We start from the raw sequence: 13,517 nt of genomic DNA, 5'->3' as shown, positions 1-13,517 counted from the left end.
CTGAGTTTTGTGATTTTTATAACATTGAAATAAAATTTGTCCTAAACTTTGATTATAAATGGCTTTGATTATAAAAGTGCCAATCCAGCAAAACTCAAATTACCCTATTTGTCAACATTATTATTTGACAGATGTGATACTAACCTTTCACTTTTGTCAAAAAAGTATCAGGGACTGTCACTAATCATCTGTCATTTTGTCTGTGCTAGGTAGTCAAGCTATGTGACCATGTAAGACAAAGGTACAATATAAAAGTATATTAAATTAGTTCAATTGATTATAACATCCCGTCTTATACTCGAAAAAAAACTATTCCTTAACATAATTTAATCATCCACTGACATACATCAATAAATTAATTTAAAAAAACAACTGACAACAAAATAAACAAATACAAAAGCACAGAGCTCCCACTTCTTAATTCCATTCAACGATTCAGAATGTTGCGTCGTTTTCCTTTTTCCTTTTTGTGCCTCGGCCATTAATAATTATCAAATTAGTTCTAAGACGTTATGAAAACCCTCAAAGAGCAGGCCGACAGTCAAATCTATTCATTTTTTATTCCTGCCTCTGTGATAAGCAGGATGATGTCTTTGACCTCGCTACACTTAGGTCATTGTTTTATGGCCAAAATAATAAATTCAGTTATATTGGATTATTCAAAAAAATGTTTGTTTTTAAGCTTATAAAAATAAATCCGTTTTTGTAGTCTTTTAAAACCTTCACCAAATTATTAATTACCGATTTTCAGCTTCACTGAATATAGTTTAAAGATTTATATTGTGAATCATAGTTTTAACAGTTCAAGATCAAATACCTTGGATTATTATGATTCCTGTCATAATTCACCAATTTAGATAAACACCATGATTTAAATTAACTTTGTGGTAACACGAAAACATTTTAGTAATAAGGAATTGGAAGTTAGGACCTGATCACCTAGGACCAAACTTTGTTCTTTCGAATTATTTTATGATGATCAAATTTAATCAGAATTATTCAAAAATGATTAAATTTATAAAAAAAACACTTTAAATTTAAATTACATTCCTTATAATCCCCAATTTTAAATTAATTCTGTGGATCTCTTACATATGCTTATACTACTGTGATCAAAAAGTAATAATACTTGAAATGAAATACACACTTCGTCCCTTGTCCACATTTATGACATTTCATCTTTTCCGCTCTTGTTAAATCGATGTCCTCTAATCGTTCTTTTAATTTAAGTGTCCGACGGAACTAAATCGGGTGAATAGGGTGGGTATTAACGAAATTTTTATATATTTTAATTTATATATATTTTACTATATATATTACTATATATATATTTTACAAATTTTAATATGTCCAAAACAAAATCAGTGATATATAAAATTATTTAATAAATAAATGAAGATACTTTTAAACATGTTAGGCGGTCGGTAAAACAGGAAATAAAACAACAAATGTGCGGAGGGGAAATGAAAGTATCGATATTAAGACCTTCGTTTCGACTAGTTTCCTGTAAAAAAATATTTCTAAGTAATAGTAACATTACGGATATCTAATTCAGTCAAGATAGCACGTGAAGTATTACTCTGACAGCTTGGCTTTAAACCCTGTTAAAGTAGCCGTGTAAATTTCAGTATCAAGTTGCGTCGTTATAAATATTTCTTACAGGTAGTTCATACTGCTGTGATACTTTGTTTCTTTTGCGCAGAGAGTCCATTTGCCATACATTGTTGGGACCAAATCGTACATTTACTAAACGACAACATATAACTGTATAACGGTAACACAACGGGATACCACAATTTCAAGGAAATTATACTTTAATTCTTTCGCGGAAATAACAACTAATTTAGATTTCTATATATTATTTTTGTGTTATTATTATTGGTAACATAAATAACTTTTAGTACCTTTTCGTTACATTTGTCAATGTTATTATCTGACAGGTGTGACGGCAACCTTCCATTTCCGGCAAAAAAAGTCATCTGTCATTTGTCAATAGGTAAAAACATGGAACTAAAAATGGGTCATAAATTTTGATTACAAATGGATTTTTTGTGTTCCGATCCACCATATTCACCCGATATAGCTCTGGTTGAATTTTTTCTCTTTGCGAAACTTAAATTACTGCATTTGTCCACACTATCATCTAACAGGTATGATAATAACCGTCCACTTATGTCAAAAAAGTATCAAGGACTGTCACTAATCATCTGTCATTTTGTTTGTTGGCAGTTCTCTATTTTGTCCGAGTATTGCGATTTTTACAATGAATAAAAACACCGAAATAAAAATGCGTCTTAAATTTCGATTACAAATGGAATTTTTGTGTTCCGATACACCATATTCGCCTGATATGGCTCTGGTTGATTTTTTCTTTTTCCAAAACTTAATTTACTGCATTGGTCCATACTATCATTTGACAGGTATAATAATAACCGTCCACTTCTGTCAAAAAAATATCAGAAACTGTCACTAGTCATCTGTCATTTTGTTTATTGACAGGTCTCGATTTTGTCCGGGTATTGTGGTTATTACAACGACTAAATATATCGAAATAAAAATGGGTCTTAAATTTCAATTACAAATGGAATTTTTGTGTTCCGATCCACCATATTCACCTGATATGGCTCTGGTTGATTTTTTCTTTTTCCAAAACTTAATTTACTGCATTGGTCCATACTATCATTTGACAGGTATAATAATAACCGTCCACTTCTGTCAAAAAAATATCAGAAACTGTCACTAGTCATCTGTCATTTTGTTTATTGACAGGTCTCGATTTTGTCCGGGTATTGTGGTTATTACAACGACTAAATATATCGAAATAAAAATGGGTCTTAAATTTCAATTACAAATGGAATTTTTGTGTTCCGATCCACCATATTCACCTGATATGGCTCTGGTTGATTTTTTCTTTTTCCAAAACTTAATTTACTGCATTGGTCCATACTATCATTTGACAGGTATAATAATAACCGTCCACTTCTGTCAAAAAAGTATCAGGAACTGTCACTAGTCATCTGTCATTTTGTTTGTTGACAGGTCTCGATTTTGTCCGGGTATTGTGGTTTTTACAATGACTAAATATATCGAAATAAAAATGGGTCTTAAATTTCAATTACAAATGGATTTTTTGTGTTCCGATCCACCATATTCACCTGATATGGCTCTGGTTGATTTTTTCTTTTTCCAAAACTTAATTTACTGCATTGGTCCATACTATCATTTGACAGGTATAATAATAACCGTCCACTTCTGTCAAAAAGTATCAGGAACTGTCACTAGTCATCTGTCATTTTGTTTGTTGACAGGTCTCGATTTTGTCCGGGTATTGTGGTTTTTACAATGACTAAATATATCGAAATAAAAATGGGTCTTAAATTTCAATTACAAATGGATTTTTTGTGCTCCGATCCACCATATTCACCTGATATGGCTCTGGTTGACTTATATATTTTTCCAAAACTCAAATTACCCCATTTGTTAACACTATAATTTGGCAGGTATGATAATAACCGTCTGCTTCTGTCAAGAAAGTATCAGGGACTGTCACTAGTAAACTGTCATTTTGTTTGTTGACAGTTCTCGATTTTGTCAGTTATCTGGTTTTTACAATGTCTGAAAACATTGAAATAAAAACGTATCTTCAACTTTGACTACAAATGGAATTTTATATGTCAATCCACCATATTCACCTGATATTGCTACATCTGACTTCATTATTTTTTATTGCATTTGTCAACAAAGTATCAGGGACTGTCAATAGTAGGGAGTTAAATAATCAAATAAAATGAACAATAATATATTTAATAACGACTTATTTGTTTGTTAATCAGAAGTAAATCACAATAAATGGTCCTTTTGTCGAGATAAGGTCCTGCAAAATAGCACCGTCCCCTGGTTTCGGGGAAAGGGAAAAGATTCGAATGCTGGAGGGAGCGGCGGGGAAGGAGGAGAAGCAGGAGGAGGAGGAGGAGTGGGTAATTTACAGTGGTAGGTCGAGGGAGGACACTATCATCCGATTTACGGTTTACTAATGAGACCTTTATCGGCCGATCACGGCACGTAAAGCAGATTTAGAACTGCAACAGTATAATCGCCAAACCTGCCAGGCAAATACTGCCGCCACAGAAATGAACTGCCAATTTTTTATCGTTATTTTTAATAAAACCGATCGAATATTTAACTCATCCTCGATTAGAAATAAATTTAAAATTTTCCATTTTAATATAATTGTATGACCGCTTCAACTCAATACTGTCAAAAAAAAAACAGTTTCTTGCATGCTCTTACGTCAACAAACAACATTTTAAAATTCCAAATCTCAAACTATTTTATTTCAAAATTAGTCCTACTACTTGTACCAAATATGTTTTTAAAAATTAAAGTTGCAGTGATGCTAATGATCATTATATATCTTCAAACATGTTTAAATCAATCTTGATAAAACACTTTATCAGTGTACCCTCTTTAAACTACGTCTATACATAAATCACCCGCTTTACTGTGACTTGTTTCTCATATTTCATCTCGATCTCATCACCGATTGTTACTAGTGACAAGAACTAATGTCTCTATGTCAATCTAAACCATAGAAAAACATTCCTGACCTTTAGACTAACCTCAAATGATCAGTAACAGTAATTAAGCCCTTATATTAACCGGATTTAGTTTATATATTCTACACAAAATGTTAATGAGTATAAAACGTCATGAATCTACAACTGTAATAACGTCGACACAAAACAAATTCCCAGAGATATTTGTAATAAAAAAATATATATATAAATACGTATTATTAGCCAGAGGTTGGGGCTTGATGTAAAATAAAAACTATTTTTATACCGGTACCGATTTTTCGAAAAGATAACGTTGCGGTTCGTTCTTATTTAAAGGCATTTAACTATCAAGACATGTACAGGTTTTTAGGGTCTCCGGAAATAACAATAACGCATTTCTTTAAACGAAATAATAAACTTACAACGCATCGTGCATAATTTGTCATTATCTCGAAGAAAACGATCTCTTCGGTCCCCAACTTTTGTAAATTACACAAGAAAAAAATCCTTTCGACCAATTTATATTCGAAAATATACAGGAAACGATAAACACAACAATACCTCAAGCTTTTAATCAGATCAGTTTCATATGACGTCCTGAAATATATGTCTAGACGAAACGTTAACATTAAATACAGTTTGGGAATTGGGAAAATGAAGAAATCAAAACCTTTATTAAAAAAATATTTATGAAGCCAAATAGAAACAAACTATTCTGGACGTAATTATATAAATGATTCTAATATCTTGGTTGTGGTAAGTCTATAATTTTTTTATTTATATCATATGAATGGTTCAGACCAACAATTGTTTTTAAATTAGTTAGCGGTTATTAAAAAGTTTATATATGTACGTATATTTTAACTTCAATAGCTGGTGATTAACATATCCAACAAGCAAATATATACAGTCCCATAAACTATTGTTACAAGTTATAATGGATAAAAAAATAATAATTTACGTATTTCTGGCATCGTAATAATAAATAAAACGTCACAGTCTCAGTAACAACAACCATCATCGCGAGACTTAGATGAATCGAAAAAGAAAAATTAGAACAAAGCATTCGACAAAATGCTCTAGCGAAACGTTACCAAGAAAAGTGCTGATGCACAAAGAAATTGTTTTTTCTGGGTTAACATAACACTGTTGCGAAATATTAATAACATATGTTATTGGCCTTAGTTGTTTAAATTTAGATAATTTGAAACATAAAACTTACAACGATAATAACAAGTATCAAATGAGTGAAAAAGTAATCCTCGTTTGATGTATAGAACCTATAAATTTGTATTCAATCGCATCGGATATATTTGTATGTTGAAGCCTTCACTTTTCAGTATGTGTCATTTCGTCCAAGTGTAAAGAACATTTTTTTCGGTACCTTGAATATGTCTGAATTTGTAGTAAATCACATTTGCGTGAAATTTTACTTTTTAGTTCAATTTAAAGAAAAAGGCAGCTGAAGATCATCGAATGTTGTGAATGTTGCGAAAGAGCATTCTGGGCAGTTCAAAAATTTGAACACGACTATTTGAAGGCATCACTCGATGATAATCCGTGTAAAACGCAAGAAGAATATGCTGATTGTTAGGGAGTAACACAAGAAACCATTTCAATTCACTTGAGGAAAATGGGAATTGTCCAAAATCTTGGATATGGTGTTTTGTAATATATAAATTGAAGCTAATAGACACTGAAAAGCTTTTGGTCATCAATAATCATCTGGTCATGCATTAACATCAACGACAAAGCCGAATACCAATGGCTCTCCAAGCTAATGCTCCGTATTTGGTGGGATCTGCTTGGTGTACTAAACTATGAAGTGCTAAAACCTAATGAAACCATCAATTGATGGGTCTAAGACGAGCACTATGCGAAAGACGGCCGAAATACGAGTAAAGACACAACAATGTTATTCTTCAGCATGGCAACGCTCGACCAAATGTTGCAAAACCGGTGAAATCATACTTGAAAAGATTAAAATAGGATGTGGTACCCTGCCCGCCATATTCTCCAGACCTTACTCCTGTTTACTACTTTTATCGACATATGGGTTGTTACATGTCTGAACAACGCTTCACTTCTTATGAAGATGCCAAAAAAATGGGTCGATTTGTAGATAGTCTCAAAAGATTCATCGTTCTTTCGAGGTGGAATCCGTAAATCGTCTAAAAGATGAGGAAAAGTAGCGGCTATCGATGGACAATATTTTGAATAAAATACACTTCTTTTCAGAGCATCAACAAATAAACAAAAAAATCCCTTAAAACTAATTTACAGGCCTAATATGTATTTGAAGAAGAGGATAAATAATAATCACGCTGGTTAAGACAAACATTACAAATAAATTCGACCATGATAACCCTAGGTGGTCAATCAATACATAAAAAAACTAAAAAAAAATTGATGACATGTTAAAAACATTGAATCGCAAATATCTTGAAAATTGGCACAGTTCGCCAAAAGCTTTCTGAAAAATCGCACATCGTACACATTGATAAGTCGAAAAAAATGTTCTATATTAATCGCCGACTATCAACGATTGAGTTTTCTAATGTGAGATATTTTTTTAGCAAAGTTTAGAATTATATTTGAAAGGGTTATAAGTTTTTTTTTAATGTCCGTTTTGTCGTCCCTGGATAAAATTTCGACTTGTCGGACATGTACAAGATAAAAAAAAACATAATAAAAACATCAACTGAAAGAAACGCTTCTCTTTTTTTGCGGTCTACGTCAAGCCCATCTGATAAGACCGTTCAAAAAGTCCAAAACTGAAAGAGTATTTATTATAATTTCAAGATCGTTGCCAAAGATAAAAACGCAGCTAGTATATTTTCGTTACAACCCCAGAATTCTTAGTAACAACCCCCTAAAATAATGACAGCTACGAAAACACGTGTGAGACCCTTAAATAGATATTTTATAATAGATATCTTCACCAGCGATGTCTTCACCAAATCGTTGATATCTGACAATTTACTGATTATTATTTTATTGTGATTGAATCAAAAGCTATAAGTGAAACAATAATATTTTATTATTAACCAAAATAAGCGCTCAGGACTGTAAAATTGTGATTAACATTATGTTTACGAGACCATAAAATCAATACCTTATAGATTCATTTTAGATATAAGGCAACATAAAGCGGTAAAAATACTGTAACTTATTGTTTTGTATATTAATAAATACACGGACTAAAAATTCGAAATTATATCTATTTCCGAACTAATAATGTCAATAAATATTTATATAAATCGATATTAGAACGGTTCATTTACTCACTATAACCGAAGAATCATTCTAATTCTAATTAAAACCAGTTGTCATATTTCCCTGAACTACTCTCAACTAAATAATTGATATTTATAGTATATAGAAAATCCCCTGAAGTATTTTCTAAAATATATTTTTAATACAACCAAACCGAATGAATATGTTAAAAATTATACGGACAACAATGAAATATTAAAGATGCATTAGACAAATCACTTTAAATCGCATTATAATAATCAAAATAGATTTAAAAAAAATAACAGGACGGAATTTCCAAGATACTAAAAATAGTTAACCGGCAAACTGATCATGGATAATAAAATATGAGGTATTTCCAGTGGTAATAAACAAACAATCCAATGAAAAAGGTATAAACCTATAGGTTTACTTTTATTGAAAAAAGGTTGTCCTTTATTAGGCTCATTTATATTAGTACCAGAGGTGGTGTCAATCGAAGGTGTTAACTAATAATTTGGTAATAAAGATGAAGAAACGTTATTGGTTATAGTGAATGTGATATTTTTTCTGTGAAATTCAATATTAGCTGGCACAGATGTTCTTTAAATAAATTGTAACAATTTCCTAGTACTATCTACCTATTCGTAATAGATCGCGCTTAGGTAAAATATACAACTCGGAAAATCCGGATAATATAATGGAGCGAATAATAAAAAACCATAAAGACCTTCGTCGTACCTTCGTTTCTTCGAATAGTGTGCCACAGGGTTGGGCTCCTGACCCATTGCAACAGGTGGAACCTGCACGTGGTGCGTAGGTGGTGGGGCAGGGGGATGTGGCTGCAAATATGTTGGAGGAGGCGCATAATGGGGCTGGCCACCCCCAGCGTAGGCGTACATATCCACACTTAATTTTTTATATATGTACAACTATGTGCCACAGAAAAAAAAAACAAACAACAACCCCGATAATGAATCCTCTCAATGTTAAACGAGAAAAAAAAACACGGAACACTTCGATTTCGATCTAAACAGTCTAAACACAAAGATAAATCCAAGAAAAAAATTAAAACGCTAAAATGGAATTCAGATTTTTACCGATTCTTGAAAAAAAATGATAAGAATGAATCCGAAATCTTTCTCTACATATTTTTTTTAAAAATCGTTGGCGAATAAAATAATATTCGTTTTTCTTTTTAAACAAGACCACACTACACAGACAGTGTTCTAACACGGTTCACACACACAGCGTGTTTTTCGATGTCTCGGCAATACGCGTGTAACTGAAGCGATGTCGGCAACGTAATCACAGAGCTGACGATCCAACGAACCCCGTTCGCAAGTCTAAATACACTGTGCGGGGCCGGCTACTACGGAAACCTGGTGCGCTGTGAAGGTAGTGGGGCTGTACCACTGACTGGTTGGTAGTTGATAGCGATAAGAGGCACCAACGTTCTGGCTATGGGTCCGTTGTAACTCCAAACGGTCCACCTTCTCAGTCGCGCTGTCGTATCTTACGTTTCGTTCAGTTGTGTACACGTTTATAATCATTATAAACCATTACTTGTGCTTTACTTTCGGTAAGTACGTTCCATAAAACCATCAAATATAACTTTATTTAAAATATCAACGCTGTTTCTTATCCCAATTTATTAACAATCAAAAAAACACATTAGGAATTAAAAAATAATATTGCTACTCGACAGAACTAAAACTGCATTGGATAAAACCGACCAACGACAAACGAAATATATTGTTTCACCTATCAAGTCAAGTCATCACCTATAACCTCACGAATTAGATTCAAATGAAGACATTTATTTCTAGACCAGAGCTATTCCTATTTTAATAACGATTATACAACCAAAAAACAAATTAGTAAGTAGAGCAAACAAACAAGTCTATTAGAGTCATTAATCATCGTAATTCAAATTAGTTTTAATGACACAAATTCATTTCACTTATTTGAAAAGCGTTTATTACTACATTAATTAACAATTGGTAGCTTCGCCATAAAACTAGTCGTTAAATATAAACGGATAATTTAGATTTTCGAGCCTATAACATTGACCATAACTATATATAAACACAAACGAAACAAAGGCAAGGAGGATAATGTTACATGATCTTTTCGTATAAGGGGAAAAATCACCTGCCACAGCATAGATAATTAAGATGTGAACGAGAATGCGGACTGTTTTCCCATTGTATTTAAACTCGGCCCGTTTAGCATATGCAAAAATCTGCATCTTCTATATACGGCATTACTTTCTCTGGAGTTTCATATATTTTTCCACGACAATAGAAACTGCAGGATTTAAATATTTGTTTCTCATTCTAACCAGAATGATGAATAATGGAAATGGTAAAACACGAAATTGCTTTGGGGTGAGCTTTTATAACCCTGATAAAAAAAGATGTACAGTTTGAACAGTACAGGTTTTAAAACATCCAGACTGTTTACATATTTCACATGTAAATGTTTATAATATTCCTCCCATAATATTTACTAAAAATCAAAAGGATTATCGTCTCATCAAATCACATAATATTTTTATTCATGATTCTAGGTAATTAATAATTACACATTATCAAATCCAAATAAATAAATTAAAAAGTGATAAAAACAACATATTTCTACAATTTATATAAAACTCATTCATTTTTATATTATAAAAATATTAGATATTGTTAATAATTCTAAAATAATAAATAAGTTATGGATAATAGAAACAAAATCTGATACTTTAACAAAAAAAAATCGGATTTAACATTATATAAGCCGAACGTTATTATCTGTAAGTATAAAGAATTGCCGTTGAAAATCCAGCTATCCCCATTAAAATGCGTCTGTTTAAACTTGTTGTCATTTATAAGGCTTTAAGTTATCCCCAATATTATAAAATCCAGTAACTATGTCGTCAATCTTCATACGCGTCACGACAGTCTAATATGTTACCAAAACGGGTTACATTATATTATATAAGAGCTTCAAATATGTCCCTTTACAAAAATAAATGAGTTATTAAATGTACAATACATATATTTAAAAAGTTTATATATATTATATTTGTGTTAAATGATAAGCAGTACAACAATTTATTTTGTATAATGAGGTGAGAATGGAGACACCTGATAAAGAGAAGATGTTTTAAAAGTAATATAAGAAAGGCATTAGAAAGTATTCATTAAATGATAAGAAATATTTACACCTTATCATAATTGAATCTTGAAAGCAGTATGAAGCTTTTTCAATTTACATAAATACCAAACACCTGATAGTGAAAAGGGCAAAACATTGCAGTTTTGTGGTAAATATAATAAGCTTTAAAAATATAATTATAGGGAGAAGTTAAGGTGTTTTTAATACTGCCTGTAATATTAAAATCGGTTCTAAAATCTAGCGCATCCACCACATTATTTATATACTTATTAGAATAAAATCTATTCAAAACAAACATAGTCAACTATATAAAATAAATAATATCCAATATTTTTTACACGGTTTATTACTGAATGACAATTTATTGTAGCAAAATAATTTTGCTATTTACTTAATACATCAATACACAAGACACAACAAACTTACCCTATACTAACAGCTCTTCTTTTTGGGATGCCCTTTGTGGGATCAGCACCTTAAATGTATAAAATACATTACAAGATCTTTTATCTAAATGACAAGACTATTAGTACATTTATTTCTACATCTCAAGATTGTAAATATAACAAATTATAACCCCTTTTTGACAACATAACACACGCTCTTGTAATTAAAATATAAAACCCATAAAACATTTTTAAGACAATACAACATTGAAAAATGTATCCAATTTATAAATTTAAATGAATTGCTTGGAATATAATTTTACAATATTCAGTACGTAAATTTTATTTGCAATAAAATGTGTTCCATAAGAAATGTAATCGTGCAAAAGTAACATTATTTTTGGGACACAAGGTCTTTTTGTTTTATAGAAAAACTACCCTTATTTGAGACTAACCTGATACAGAGTGGGTAACAGCTGACATCTGAATTAAAAACCATGCGGCTTATACAGCGGGGCTTTTCTCGATACCATAAAGCACTTAAAAGCTTTTCAGACACTAATATGTAGTATTTTCATTTTGAAACGACTTTTTCTATAATATAAGCACTATGTTTACAACAAAACGGCCGCCATGTTCTAAGAACCATGACACGGTGGTAGGAGGGTCCTAAATTGACAGATGAAGAATGCGTTCGAATATGTGATTTTTATAGGGAATGAATTTAGAGAAAATGCGAGATATACATTTGTTTAAATAGATTATTTTAATTTAAACTGTTCTAGAATAAAAAATATTAAAAAATGCCATCTACACAAAATTATACAAAATATATTATAGAAGAAATCTATTGTACTGTATAGTTAGTTGCATAAATAAATTACTATATTAATAAACTATCTTACCTTACCAAATATATTCAGAGAATTGCTTCAACTGGAAAGGAAATACCTTCCATTCTGTCACATCGGCAAAATTAACTTTCTACTATATAATATATATTATGAAATATTTTGTCACTTTATTATGCAAGAACAAAAGTGCCTGTTTCATTATACAGATATGCAATATTTGTTAGACTAATCATGAAATAAGTACACAAAGTGCCAATCAATTACACTTTCTGGAAATAATTTGTTGATTTAATCTGATTATAAAAATTATGAATTCACTTACTAAATAATAAATATACTCACTAAATAGAGCACAATAATAACCAGATTTCAATGGATGTAAGCACAGCGTTAAATAAATAATAAATTTGATTTTTATAACACTGAATCAAATTACAGTTATTTTCAAAGCGTTTTAATAATTGAAATGTTCAGACTACTTGAATGTGGATGTTGCTAAAAGGATGATATTGATAATAATAGCAAAAATATTCACCATTATAACAACATATTATTTATCAATAAAATTTTCTTTGATAAGATGATTGAATTCTTTTAGGTTGAATTAACAGGTTTTTTGGCCATTTAATAGTATTAATTTTTTTTATTATACTTTCAGAAACATTTTAGGAGGAAGAAGGCCAATTAGTGTTGGTTTTTCTGTAACCACATTGGTAATATCAGGAGGTCATCAATTAATAGCTATTGCACCACGTTACGTAAAAAAAACTAGGGAATAAAACAATCGAAATGTATGTAAAATTCGAAGAATGGTATAGTGGTAATAAATAAACGTTTACTATTACAAAATAGAACAAGTAGGTATTCACATTAAATTGTTTGATTTATTTCCATGTGCTGGAGGTCGAATTACCTGTAGCCTTTTATAAATATAAAGTACACGAACTTATACTACCTTAATAATACTAATGAGAATAAGAGAAACCCCACTAAGGCAATCTGAACACATTTCTTAGATCATAGGGTTCTACTGCACCTATCATAAGGATAAAATAAAGTAATTTAAAATATACTATGGCAGGGTGTTGATATATTGCGTTTTAACAGGAGTATATTTGCTAAGTGTTCCTGAAATTCGTATTTTATGTGCAAAAAGGGTTAATTACTGTACAAGTCGTACAAGAAAAAAAACTATTAATAATGTTTAGAGGTGAAATCAATTTATTTTCGAGACATGTTAAAATTGTCATTACAACGATAATCTGAGTAAGAAAAAAAAATTTGAGTGGACTGGTCTGTAGAGGAAATCCGTTAAAACGCAA

General features: G+C 30.9%; 1 protein-coding gene across 21 annotated transcripts in view; it reads right to left on the bottom strand.

Annotated features, from left to right (window-relative positions):
• The window catches only part of tgo (Aryl hydrocarbon receptor nuclear translocator homolog tgo), a 49,667-nt gene extending 37,248 nt beyond the window's left edge, over nt 1-12,419 (bottom strand). For 5 of the 21 annotated variants that reach the window (XM_076405990.1, XM_076405982.1, XM_076405986.1 and 2 more), the window contains exons 1-3: nt 12,252-12,419; nt 11,797-12,010; nt 11,382-11,430 (exon numbers count right to left, since the gene is read on the bottom strand). Coding sequence is in view for 17 of the 21 variants with exons in the window: in XM_076405982.1 (XP_076262097.1) it covers nt 11,382-11,430; nt 11,797-11,824 (77 nt within the window). In the remaining 4 variants the exon portion in view is untranslated. Of the gene's footprint in view, nt 1-8,531; nt 9,328-11,381; nt 11,431-11,796; nt 12,062-12,251 lie in introns of those variants that run through there. The other 16 variants (XM_076405969.1, XM_076405971.1, XM_076405976.1 and 13 more) reach the window with 7 other exon arrangements.
• Nucleotides 12,420-13,517: the final 1,098 nt, after the last annotated feature.

Source organism: Rhynchophorus ferrugineus, unplaced genomic scaffold (assembly GCF_030347505.1).
Source record: "Rhynchophorus ferrugineus isolate W39M unplaced genomic scaffold, kcgeb_rfMv2 rfM5, whole genome shotgun sequence".
Classification (NCBI taxonomy): Eukaryota; Metazoa; Arthropoda; class Insecta; order Coleoptera; family Curculionidae; genus Rhynchophorus; species Rhynchophorus ferrugineus.
Note: the sequence above shows the minus strand (reverse complement) of the source record. Positions and strands in the feature narration are given on the sequence as shown.